Source organism: Colossoma macropomum, unplaced genomic scaffold (genome assembly GCF_904425465.1).
Source record: "Colossoma macropomum unplaced genomic scaffold, Colossoma_macropomum, whole genome shotgun sequence".
Lineage (NCBI taxonomy): Eukaryota > Metazoa > Chordata > Actinopteri > Characiformes > Serrasalmidae > Colossoma > Colossoma macropomum.
The window spans coordinates 24,405,703-24,419,318 of NW_023494784.1; the positions used below are offsets into that span (position 1 = coordinate 24,405,703).

At 41.4% G+C, this 13,616-nt stretch overlaps 1 protein-coding gene across 6 annotated transcripts in view; it reads right to left on the reverse strand.

The window, feature by feature from the left end:
* Positions 1 to 13,616, reverse strand: part of myo1b (myosin IB) — a 75,555-nt gene that overhangs the window by 4,185 nt on the left and 57,754 nt on the right. For 2 of the 6 annotated variants that reach the window (XM_036563128.1, XM_036563082.1), the window contains 10 exons: positions 10,496 to 10,558; positions 10,185 to 10,385; positions 9,534 to 9,760; positions 8,947 to 9,147; positions 7,810 to 7,903; positions 6,576 to 6,725; positions 5,535 to 5,603; positions 5,269 to 5,355; positions 4,886 to 4,972; positions 1,363 to 1,449 (listed from right to left, as the gene is read on the reverse strand). In XM_036563128.1, the coding sequence (XP_036419021.1) occupies positions 1,363 to 1,449; positions 4,886 to 4,972; positions 5,269 to 5,355; positions 5,535 to 5,603; positions 6,576 to 6,725; positions 7,810 to 7,903; positions 8,947 to 9,147; positions 9,534 to 9,760; positions 10,185 to 10,385; positions 10,496 to 10,558 (1,266 nt within the window). The remainder of the gene's footprint in view (positions 1 to 1,362; positions 1,450 to 4,885; positions 4,973 to 5,268; positions 5,356 to 5,534; positions 5,604 to 6,575; positions 6,726 to 7,809; positions 7,904 to 8,946; positions 9,148 to 9,533; positions 9,761 to 10,184; positions 10,386 to 10,495; positions 10,559 to 13,616) is intronic. The other 4 variants (XM_036563240.1, XM_036563199.1, XM_036563339.1 and 1 more) reach the window with 2 other exon arrangements.

A 13,616-nucleotide genomic window follows, 5' to 3' on the forward strand; every position in this document is an offset into this window, starting at 1 on the left:
CCTTTCAGGAAACTCAGTCATTCTGAAATGTTAATTTTATAACAGATATACACAACATTATAATGGAAGACAGATAGTTAGTAACAAACAGGGACCTACATTTACAATAAAAAAAACAGGTGATGATACTTCACACTTCAAAAACGAGGAAAATGTAAGGACAACTTTAAGTGTTTTATGTTTATCAAATTATCAATCTGTGAGTAAACTGTTAATAAGACAAACACTAAGAACACAAAGACAGTAATATCCTCTCTCAGTAAGGCATCCAACATCTCCACCTGCAAGACTGATAGTGCTGCTGAAACAAAACATCATCACACAAACAACACAAAACAGCAGTCAGATGTAAAATTAATGCTAAAAAGCAAGATGTGGTGAGTTAGTTGGCGTAGCATGCACACACAGGCCAGGTGGAACAATTATATAGAGACACATACAAGCAAGCAGATGGACAGACAGGCAGGAAGGCATCCAGGCAGCCTCTGTGGTGTCAGTAAAGGTCATAGTTTTTGAACTTTCAGCAGAAAAAAATACAGACTTTGGGAATGAAGAGGGAGAAAAGCATCTGCCTTTCAATTACCCAGAGGTAGCTTATCTAAAGCCCTGGATTATGAAAGCAGATTTGACTCTGCTTTATAGAGCGTGGCTGATCGTCCACTCTCATGGCACGTATCTAAAATTTTGCCTTAGCTTCAAAATGCTGGGCATCAACCCCAAGGCTCAGACTGCATATTATACACTATACAATATACTTTATGTAAAGTATTGTATATTAGGGATGTGTTGATATAGGATTTCTGGACTAATAATAATAATTAACACCTTGTTGTGGATAATAATAATAATAACAATAATAATAACAATAACACCTTTTTTGCATTTTAAAGTTCACACTGTAATCCGTAGATGAAAAGCACTGATTGATTTTACATAGCCATTATATAGCTGAATCAGTCGTCATTACATTATTTTATTTTAAGTAAATCTTTCATTATTTAACAGGCATTTTTAAGAAACGATGGTGGGTGAATGTAATGTTAGGAATCTTGCCCACTATGCTATCCATTTGAGTGAGGTACAAAGAATGGAATGGCCAGCAGTACTGACTACACATGCATGTGCAAGTAAAAATAGAACTTTAAAAATGATTGATTACAATTATCGGCTGTACTTCCAATATCAGATTGATAATAATTTAACCTTTCCTTTTATTGGTGAGTAATATAATCGGCCATGAACATGGCTCTGCACTTGAGGCTAGTGAGTCATCACCTGATAGTGACACCTTGAGGCTGGCTGTTAGTGTGTGTGTTTTTTCGTTCAGGATGGGACAGGGCCAATGTGCTAGATGGCAGGTACCTTGAGTCCCAACCAGTAGGCCCAAATGACGGCGACGGCGTGCTTACGCCTGGCTTCCTCCTTCAGCCGTTTTAGCTCTCTGCGTGCCTGTGAGAGAAGGAGGGAGAGGGGCAAGGAATGCAGAAAAGAGTGTAGCTGTTGAAAACAAAGTAGAGCTGTACGAAGAGGAGGCTCATAACCAGCCTAGAGCAAGAGCAAACAGGTGGGCACACGTCACACAAAGCTAGACTGCATTTCCCATTACCAGGACTGTCAGAAGGTGACAGACAAGAATGTTCCTTGGTCGGCTGTTGGTTCTGAATGCGTTTACTTCATTGCACACAAGGACTGCACAATATATCTTTGGTACAATATTAACATAATACTGACCTTTGCAATATTGAGCTCACAGAAGGCAGCAATATGCAAATAAGCCCTCTAAAAATTATTTTATGTTATTTGCATTATTATATACACCAATCAGGCATAACATTATGACCACCTCCTTGTTTCTACGCTCATTGTCCATTTTATCAGCTCGACTTACTATATAGGTGGCACTTTGAAGTTCTACAACTACAGACTGTAGTCCATCTGTTTCTCTGCATATTTTGTTAGCCCCCTTTTACCCTGTTCTTCAGTGGTCAGGACCTCCATGGACCCTCACAGAGCAGGTACTATTTGGGTGGTGGCTCATTCTCAGCACTGCAGTAACACTGACGTGGTGGTGGTGTGTTAGTGTGTGTTGTGCTGGTACGAGTGGATCAGGCACAGCAGTGCTGCTGGAGTTTTTGAACACTGTGTCCACTCACTGTCCACTCTATTAGACACTCCTACCTTGTCAGTCCACCTTGTAGATGTAAAATCAGAGACGATAGCTCATCTGCTGCTGCACAGTTTGTGTTGGTCATCCTCTAGTCCTTCATCAGTGGTCATAGGACGCTGCCCACAGGATGCTGTTGGCTGGATATTTTTGGTTGGTGGACTATTCTCAGTCCAGCAGTGACACTGAGGTGTTTAAAAACTCCAGCAGCACTGCTGTGTCTGATCCACACAGACCAGCGCAACACACACTAGCACACCACCACCACCACATCAGTGTTACTGCAGTGCTGAGAATGATCCACCACCCAAATAGTACCTGCTCTGTGAGGGTCCATGGGGGTCCTGACCACTGAAGAACAGGGTAAAAGGGGGCTAACAAAATATGCAGAGAAACAGATGGACTACAGTCTGTAATTGTAGAACTACAAAGTGCACCTATATAGAAAGTGAAGCTGATAAAATGGACAATGAGCATAGAAACAAGGAGGAGGTCATGTTATGCCTGATCGGTGTAATACTTTTCTTTTAATGTCATATCAATGTCTTATCATGACTTCACCTATGTTTATGTACTGCATGACATAACAATTGCAATATTAGCAATATATTCGCAGTATGGTATTTTGTCCATATCATGCAACACTAAAGCACACAATGCTAAAATCTTTCAAAGCACGCAATTTCTCCTCAGTAGACCGAGGAGGTGCCTATAATAGAAATACACACACAAACTCAGCAACACAAACCACCTCAAATCAACAAGGCACTCAGCAGAACAAAACAAGGCCACTTAAAAAAACAAGACGCAAGCAGATCATGCAGACAGAGGTTGTGAATGATATGGAGTGGAGTGAAATGACACTTGGAATACACTAAAATGATCTTGATTCTCAAACACCTGATGCTTTGGCCTTGACCCAGTGCACTGGCTTGTAAAATAGGCCACTTTGGCCAGGGAGAGGTGCTTGCAGTAGTGCCAGCCTGCCGTGTGGGAATCGGCCTGCTGCCTGGGAGCCCGTCTGGATGAGCTTTAATCCATCGGCGGTCAGAGCAAAGAGGCTTAAGAGACTGGATCCTGACCCACCCCCACCATCCTCACAAACCCACCACTGTGAGCTACTCACTCATATAACTTCATCTGAGCTAAAATGTACGTGCAGGTCATGCTCATGCTATGAGGTTTTAGCTATGGTCCCATGTTGTATCTCAGCTTGTATGGCAGATGGGATGGGTTCCAGGGCAGTGTGAGGGTGATGGTCCTCACAATCTCTGATGTATGCCAAGGTGTGAGACTGGATAAAGGTTAAAAGAAAGTCATGAAGGCGGGCCACCCATGCTGTGAATACCTTGGTTCCTTGCCAGCCAGCCCATATGATGGACACGGCGTGTTTACTCCGTGCCACATGCTTTAAGCGTCGCAGTTCTCTCCGAGCCTTGGTTAGATGATATTTAATACATTTCAGAGGAGAAGTGAAGAAGCATTAAGAATACAAGTTAGAGACACAGGTCAGACAAGTCTGATTGATAAGAGGGAGAAGATTTAAGGAGACGGACCAAAAGACTTGTCATGCAAAGTGCCATGTCATGCAATTTGCTGTACAAACTCTTTGAGCTGCTTCTCTATTTATGATACATCCTGAATACAGTATGGGGTAAATGTGGACCACCTTTCATTTATTTAATTTCCAGTCAAAACAGCCATTACATACAAGTTGCTCATTTTTCAGAGGATATTTCAGAGATCAGAATATGATAATCCACAGTTTTGGAAACTTAACAGCTAAACTTATAAAAAGTTACAAAGAAAAGGAAAAATCAAACAAAGAATCTGCAAATTGGTGTTCTCCAGACCTCAACATCACTGAATGTGACTGGGGTTACTTGGATCGTAAGAAGGAGAAAATGCAACCAACTTCTAAAACTGAACTTTTGGAAGTATGGAAAAATATCCCTGCATATTTCTTTAAAAAAACTTTTTTTCAGATGCTGAAAAATGAATAACAGCTGTTTTAACTAGAAATTAAATAAATGAAGCGTGGTCTCTGAACATATATAGAAATAATAAATGACAACAAGAAGCTTTGAATGTAACTGAATTCAATTATCACTGAACTGTAAAGCTAAGCTTCAGCTTCTCTAATCATAATGACAATACATGATCATCCTTGCATGATACTGCAAGACAAATCGACCATAAAACTTTTCTGATGCTTATCTGGAAACAGTAATGCCAGAGATAACGTTGCTGAAACTAACAATGATGCCCTTGTTCATCTGTGAGGTTCTTGGACTTATTCTGTTTTGTCTACGACATGAATGCAGGCACCAGCTGTGTGTTTAGAATTCTGTTAGAGGACGCTGCTCAGGAGCAAAGAAAAAAAAGGGCATAAAGAGATTCTCAATTCTTAATACATAATGATTCACTGTCATATAGTAAGCACTTTGCATTCAGTTCGCATCATGATGTCATGGTACTGTGAAATTTCACATATATATATATATATATATATAGTATAAAAAAAATAAAAATAAAAATGTTAGTATGTTTCCAGGATCCAAACCCAAATGCTACCTATAAACAAGCAATACAAAATTAGTTGCATCCAGCTACAGGAAGTTAGTGGATGACTGGACAACACAGTTTTTCACTGGTTGAGTGCTGGGGAGACAGAGGGTCTGACTATCTGGGGGAAAACATGGTGGCAGGCTGGTTAAATACCTTAGTTCCCTGCCACGCTGCCCAAATGACAGACACAGCATGTTTATTCCGAGCCGCCTCCTTTAGACGCCGCAGTTCCCAGCGAGCCTGCAGAGGTTAGCCGAGAAGATCAGGCAGTGGCAGACAAAGGATAAGACAGTACAGAAAGGACAGAGTGAAAGTAACAGTGACAACAGCAGCCCTGAGACAAGCAATAGAGAGTGAACAATGAGCAAAAGCAGTGGCGCTGTTCTCTAAACCAACTGTGTGGAGCCTTGGCAAAAGCCAGAGGAGTCTGGACATCTTGACCTGAAAAGTTACACTCCAACCTGAAATGGCAACTGGCTGTTTGTTTCCTTTTGTGATTGATTATATTGCAAATGGGAGGGCAGAAGAACCAGTACCTGTGTTCCATGCCAGTAGGCTGCAATAGTGGTCACGGCCTCTTTGCATCTCTTTTGGTATTTCAGTTCACGCAGGATTTTACGGGCCTGAAGGAAGAACAGAACAGAAGAATAAGACAACAGGAGCTATGGCACAATCCTAAGAGCCACAGTGCCCATAAATGACCAAAGAGATCAAAGAGCAACCAGAGCGCAGTTTCAGCTTTACAGTGCCCACAAATGACAGAGGAGAAGCATCAAGGGTTCTTTACCAGCTTTAGACCTACCTTCCATCCTCTGATGAATGACTGAACCACGATGGAGGAGCTCTTGATCTTCTGGTACTTCCGTTGTTGCTGCAATCAAAAACAAACAAAAAAAAAGAACAGAGCTAAAAGGCCTATCAGTGCATTTGAAGAGCTGGTTACCAACCAGATCTCAGAAAGTATTATATGTACAGCATTGTGCAAACGTTGGAGACCACCCATCATTTCCAGTCTGCCATTAAGTATAAGTTATTCATATGTCCACCATTTGCTTTTATTACAGCTTCCATTTTTTAAGGAGACTAGCTTTCAGTTTTTCAAAGAAATCTGCAAGGTCTTTTTTTTACACATCTTGAGTTGGACAATCTTAGAAGCTGGTTATATTTTCTGCTTCTCGCAATTCAAGTAATCCCAAACACGTTCAGTGATATAGAGAACATCAGCTCCTTCCTTTGTTTGATTTGCAAACTTTTTTTTGCCCATTTTTGCTCTTTTTGTCCATTTCCTTTTCTCAGTAGCTGATTTTTGACAGCTTTCAGACTCAGTGTTGAGCTGTCTTCTCACAGTGGAAGGATGGACAGAAACATCAGTGGATTTTTTCAGCTCTGAAGCAAGAGTGGAGCTTAATTTTCTCACTTCCCTGAAAACTTTACGTACTGTTTATCTGATGGAGACAGTTTTGATGGTCTACTAGGTCTTGCACAGTTGTAAGGAGTCCCATTTTCTCTATATTATCTAATCATATTTTAAACTCCAGTTTTGGAAACTGTCATTTTATCACTTATATTCCATTGACTTTCTCCTTCCTTATGCAAGCAGATTAAAATATCCCTGAGGGAATAATATGATATTTCCTCAGAAATATCAACTGAAAAATTAATAACACATGCTAATTAGGTGCTTTGACTGGAAATTAAATAAATTAAGGTCTCTGACTTCTGCACAGTACTGTAGAAAAAACTGAAATTTAAAATGCTGTTTATGAAACAACATATTTACCAATAATTCAGACAAAAGAGTATAACAGAAGGAGATTTTCACATAGAAAGAGGCTAAACTTACAGCATATCTGCGGAACCAGGCAGCCACCACCACCTGGCTCTTCTTCAACAAGAGGAAATGTGTGCGGCACTTCCAGCCACGGTAGATCTTCTGGATGAGCGTGGCCAAGTCCTCCAGACACTGTCTTCTCTTCTCCTCCAGGAAAAATAGCTGAGAGGAACCAGAACCATAGTATGAACAACAAATGACAACAGAGAAACAATAAAATAAAATAAGAGATCATCAAGGTCTTACTAAAGAAGAGTATGAGTAAGACTATTTAGAGGTATAACCTGAAGCTAAATGATTTATTAATGGTACAACAAAAAACATACCATGAGAAACATGATTCATCACTATTAAAGAATAATAGGATCTAGAATAGACTGGAAATGTATCTGTGACCTCATAGTTACATCCTTTTTATATCATATTCACTGAAGGATATTATTGGTGACAACTGCCAAGACTAACAACAAACATCATAAATCTAGCCAGACTGCAACCAGCGTCTTCTATGATTGGACCAATATTGACAATAGCTGCCAAGTCTACCCTACCCCTAGCAACCACGTCTAGCAGATAGCTAAATAAAACTGTTTTCTCAGACAGAGCCCAAGCTAGGGGCCAGGACTGGGACTCCACTGAGAGCCAAGGGAGCCTGAATAAGATCCCACGCTGATAGAGCTTTGATTGGACAGCTGGAGATCGAGATTACAGAGGTGGAATGTACATGGATAAGATGAAACACCCAGGGCTTTTTTAGCCATCCATGATCTTAAAGCTTCAGGAGAGAGAAATCCATGTAAGAGGGAACTTCTCCTTCACTCCTTTAGAGCTCCTCGGCTACAATCTGTTTTCCCATGCAAACTGACAAACAGAGGAATGTATAAGTGAAACCATGTGTTTGACTGCCTGTTTTTTCTGTGCTTTTTTTTTTTGGAGGGGGTTGATAATTATATTAGAGCAGCTCAGAGGAGTGCAACTTACTGCTTGGAAACCTTTTTGAAACTAAATGTTTCTTATATTATAAGAATTCTTATATTAGCCTTTCACGTGTTGTCTTATCAAGTCTTCCAAATCCATGCTGTCTGCCGATTCTGGAAATGTACATGTGCCAGATCATACTTATAAAGCTTATTTATAGATGTGTTTTAGCTTTAAACTTCACAGCCATGTCCAAGTATTTCATTTCTGTGAAGCCACATGTCTTTATGTCTGTTCAACATTTTATAAAGAGCGTAACGCTACTCACCGTTCTGGGATTTCTGATGAAGATTTTGGAGCGTCCGTAGGAGAACTCGTCTTCTGGAACCTCTAAGTCCTTCAGGAGAACCTCCACACCTTCCCTGTATTTGCACAAACCGGCATGCTCTTAGCACCACACAAGGTCACACAATCATTACTTAATGCTACTGAACAACTTACTAACTGATTAGAGCAAGGGTTCCCAACTTTTCAAGATTTTTCACTCATTGCAAAAACCTGTGTTGGTTACATCAGGATGTCATTTTGCCAGACCAATCACTGAGCTTCACTTAAATATTTAGGCATTTTTGATGTTTTTTTTTTTTTTGCAAATAATTATCACAACAATAATACTGGACATTTTAAAATTAGCTATCCAGATATTGTAATGAAGTTTTGTGGTAATAAATACATACATAAATATATAAACAAACTGCCAAATAAAAAAAATAGACCGCCGACAGCCTCCTAGCAGTATTACCATAGCTCACCGGTTAAAAACCACTGGATTAAAGAATATCGAATTACACTGACTCCAACGTGATTACAATATCAGCAACAGACAAAGCAATAAACCAACCAAGGAGAATGTAGTATGATTTGGCAGACAAAAAACATAGTATTGTAAAAGATATCAATCAGTGTCTGTCTCAGTCTTGAGCACAATGGTGACAGCACACTCTTTACAGATAACAGAACTGCTTAAACTTTGATATGATTCAGAAAGTTATTTGTCTATGAAGTATGAATCACTATCTAGGGATGACATAGTGCATGTGGGTGAATTTTGTCCCAACATGTTTGTTATCGGATACAGCTGTATTCTAAAGAGCCTAGCCTGTGGATAGGGCCTGTCAAATAGTTGCCCTAGATAAGCAGAATAACCAAACCAGACATGTTGACATAACTGTCTACCTGCAGGATACTGTGGGAATTTTCCCCAAACAAGACATGGCAAGTTTAGGTCATTCGAGCAGGAAAATAATAAAGAAAAAAAATGTTGAACTCATAAACTGAGGTTAAACACCTGACAGCGTTGTGAGGGATTATGTGTTGAAGTCAGGTAAGATGCACTCGGAGTGGCAGTGTGCTTTGGCCACAACATAGAAAACGTAAAAACCGCATTTACAGTTTGCGGTCTCACCTCGCAGGACCCTTCCAGTGGGGCCAGGTCTGCTTGCAGAGCATCTTGTAACGCTCCAGGCAAGGTTCGTATGGCTGCCGGAAGGCGTAACCCGCTCGCCTCACACGCACATTCTCCATCAGACCCAGGTAGCGCACCTGGTGGCATACCAATGAATCTGTGAAGACTTGGGCTGCCTTCTTGTCATTGGGCTTGATGCATCTGGGAACAGAGATGCACAGACATAAGAACAAACAAGATTACTGATTGACTTTGCTTATTACAGAAATCTGCATCTGTATCTGCTGCATCTGTAGCATATGTTTGATTACAACAGACAATGGTACGTTTACCTATATATAGTAAAAGAACAGAAAAAGCTTTAGCACCCACAGGTGTCTATTACAAGTGTATGTGAACAGGGTTTTTATTTCTTTTTCTAAGCACAGGAAAACAAACTGAAATCACTGAGTTGAATGTATGCTCCAGAGGCAGCAGATAGAGATTAAGATAAAAAACACTGCAATATTATTTCAATGTATCTACACCTCAAGTCTTTTTAGTTCAAGCCCCTTTCGTGTTAAAGGCTAGACTGTTAGCATCCTCACCTTATGTAGTTGGGGTTCTTGGTCAGTAGGTTTTTCATGAGCGTGCCTACTGAGGCTCTGAACTGAAAGCCAGCTGTAGGGGGCCTCTTCAGGTTGACCTTGGCAGGGTTACCCTCTGGGAAAAGCAGTTTCATGAGGCTGTGGTTGGCCTTGTACATAGCCTGGGACAGGTCTCTGTACAGCAGGTCATTGTTTTTGTCTACGAAACCCTCTACCCGATACAGCACCTATATGGGGAGCAAATTACAGAGAATTTCTCAGGCTTTGGTTTTCATCCATGAACACATTTGTGGTTTTGGTTGGACTGATTTACGTCCAGTGTTTCCAGTTCCCTAGAGAGATTAAAGAGTTCCTAAAGCTGATTCATGGGGATTCTAAGCTGCCTTCTATAAATAAATCTGTTGTGTTATTGTAATTGTTTTCATTACTGTAATGGGGAGGCACACAATGCATCTCTGATGCTGCACTTTATAAAATTACAGTTGTGCAACTGTTTTCCAAGGAGGCAGTAAGCTATTAATCGTATGACTCAAATTATTTCCCAAGCTGGGCAGCACAGCATGAGCTTTTGATTTAGAAACTAAAGCACTGTTTGCATTATGTGACAGCTGTTGCATTTTTTGTGCATGTATGGTATACAGATGGTCCAACCTTGCCAGCATAGTGCTGGATGCGGAAGCAGTTGTGAGGCAGGCTGTGGTCAGTGAGGAACTTTGAGTTTTTGCTCAACCGGCTCTCAAAGTGCTGGTGTTCAGCACAGACTGTGTTCAGCTTGTCCAGGAAGGTCTCGTCTGTTACCGTGCCTGGCCGCAGACACTCCTCATCAAGCATGGCCAAGATACCGTTCTGGTTCTGAAGGAAAATAGATTGTAATACTATTAAAACACAGCTGACTTTGCATAATGAAATGAAGTGACTAGCACTAAGCATTTATACAACATGATTAAAATGACATCACTTACATTTTCAATAAGATCGCAGATAATGGCATTGTTGAAATACTCAATGTTGGTCCATTCAATGCCCTACAAGAAAACAGAATCAGGGTCAAGATTTTTGTTTTTCTCTGCACTTTGCTGTGTTCAAATACTCTAGTCTAATCTTACAGAGTTCACACACAAACTTGAGAGGTTTAAAGGAATAATCCAGATGAGCTTTTTATACTTGGCCAGCTAAACGGGCACACCAGGTATCTACAAAGATGCCAAGAGCTGCGGGCCAAGAAATAGATGAGATGATGTTTTGGTCAATTGAACCAAACAAGGGTATCATCTGCCAGGCTTCAGTAACAAGTACAACCCACAACATGGGTCCATGGTAAACGTAATGAGCTGGAAAATTGCTCTAGGCTAACTGGGCTATGTGAACAGCTTTTGGAGGAGGGGATGAGTGTGAGTGGGAGGCCATGTGGTGGAAGAGGAATCTACACTATGGATTGGGTAGACTGCTCCCCAGATCCCTGTGTTCTTCCCCAGTCTCCAGAACAGTGGTATTTTCCCATGCACTGGGCTGGAGCCGGGCCAGAGAGTGGAATATCACAGCGTGGAGGTCACGGCTGCGTTAGGGCACATACTCAGAGCTCTGAAAGCAAACAGAGCCGTGAGCCCTAAGGGACAAGCATGTTTACCCTTACTGCAGTGAGGGATCACTTCCGTCCCCAGACTCGCAGAGCAGGAGAGAGCAGGGGGACAGAGCGAAAAGCAGATAGGAGGATGAAACGATTTTCAGATTAACTTCATCTTCAGTTAATAAACTCCTGGCATAGAGTAAAGCTACTTAGTGAAAGTGGTTTATAGTTGCATCATACAAGCAAGCTCACATATGTTCTCTCACATAAGTTTAGTTGCCAGTATAGTAAAAGTGGTCGAATGTGTAAACAATTATGGCAAATAAGATGAACTTTCCAGTGCTCATCAAAAGTTTGGGGACAGTTTTCGTCCATATTCGCCCATGTTGTGTATAATTTTCACTGTTACTTTTCAGTGACATAATGGCACATAGTGACAATCTTCCACACAGAAACACAGACTGTACCTACACTCATTATTCAGTTTATCAGGTTCACTTAACATATAGGTACAGTTTGCAGTTTTAAAAATACAGAGTGTATTTCATCTGTTCTATTACATATTTTGTTAGCCCCCTTTCACTGCCCTTCAATGATCAGGACCCCCACAGACCTACCACAGAGCAGGTATTATTTGGGTGGTGGATCGTTCAGCACTGCAGTGACACTGAGATGGCAGTGACATGTTAGTGTGTGTTGCACTGGTACAAATGGATCAAACACAGCAGTGCTGCTGGAGGTTTTAAACACTGTCTACTTATTGTCCACTCTATTAGACACGCCTACCCTGTTGGTCGACCTTGTAGATCAGAATCAGAGACAATAGCTCATATGTTGCTGTACAGTTTATGCAGTTTAGTCATGCTCTTGTCCTGCATCAATGGTCACAGGATGCTGCCCACAGGATGCTATTAGCTGGATATCTATTCTCAGGCCAGCTGAGGTGTTTAAAAACTCCAGCAGCACTGCTGTGTCTGATCCACTTGCACAATCGCAAAAAACACTAACTCACCACCACCAGGTCAGTGTCACTGGAGTGCTGAGAAGGACCTACCACCCAAATAATACCTGCTCTGTGGTGGTCCTGTGAGGGTCCTGACCACTGAAGAACACTAAGAAATTAAGCAGAGAAACAGATGGACTACAGTCTGCAATTGTAGAACTACAAAGTGCACCTATATAGCAAGTGGAGACCTCAGAAATTGGACACTGAAGTGGCCACACCTTTTATTCATTGAATTCAGGGGTTTACAAACATTTGTGAAAGAATGGGTCATTCTAAAGAGCTCACTGAATTCAAGCATGGTGCTGTAACAGGACGCCACCATTGTAACAAGTCAGTTTGCGAAATCTCTTCCCTCCTAGATATTCCACAATCGACTGTGAGTGGTATTATTGAAAAGTGGAAGCATTTAGGAACCACGTGTGTGTGTGTGTATATATATATATATATATATATATATATATATATGTGTTAGGGGTGCAGGAAAAAATCAATTCTTAGATGCATCGCGATGTGGACGTGAACGATTCTGAATCGATTCACAAACGTCAAAAATCGATTTTCTAAATATTTAATTTATAACGTAATGTTGACGGAACGCAAAAGGCGGATCCTGGAAGTGCGGAAGTGCAGCGCCCGGACAGTCTGTGGTGGCACATAACAAAAACACACATGGATGAGCGAGAAATCCGACCGGCTCCCTCTGCGTTAAAAGCCAGGTTAGGTCAGGAGTCACAAGCCAAATGATAAGAAGAGCCATTTTGTCCTTTCAACAAAAATCAAACCACCTTGGGAGCCGCAACATTTAATGTCCAGTATGTGTCAGTGTGTGATAATGTCCTAGTATAGGCTAAACAATATAAACGAAAACGCAGATTTACTTCGCTCTGCTTTAAGCTTCAGCTGTAGCCGCTTTCCTCCCATCTCCGCCAGAAAACTTTTCCTCAGAAGTTGATCAGTTAAATGTCTCAACGTTCGACTGTTTTACGAGGCTGAAGTTGCTTCTTATTCTCCAGCTTCTTGTTCGAATTTCCCCGTTCCACCTTAAATTCTAACGGAGGCGCCGAATGTAAATGCGGCACCATTTAAGGTGGAACGGGAGAATTCGAAAGAGAAGCGACTTCAGCTTCGCCACTTTTTACTGTTTGACAGTCTCTCGTTGCAGATTTAACGTACCAGGAAACCAACTGCACTGCTTATAAATGCGAATAACGCATCGCTGCTGTGTGACCTGCAGTCTGCACGCCGGGTTCTCAGTCGTTGCGAAACAGGGCTTTCACGCTATGTTGCACACGACCCGTCTCAAAGATACTTTACTGACACAGCGACCCCCCCATCGTCTCTACAACGAGACCAAAACCGAAGTTATAAAGTCACTAAAGAAAACGGGTAGAATAGCTGGAACATGTGCTGCGTGGAGATCCACTGACACTGGATCTTATTTCACCGTAACTGCGCATTTTACCGCAGATGAGTGGCAGCAGCATCTCATGTGCTCCAAAGGCAGTGAATG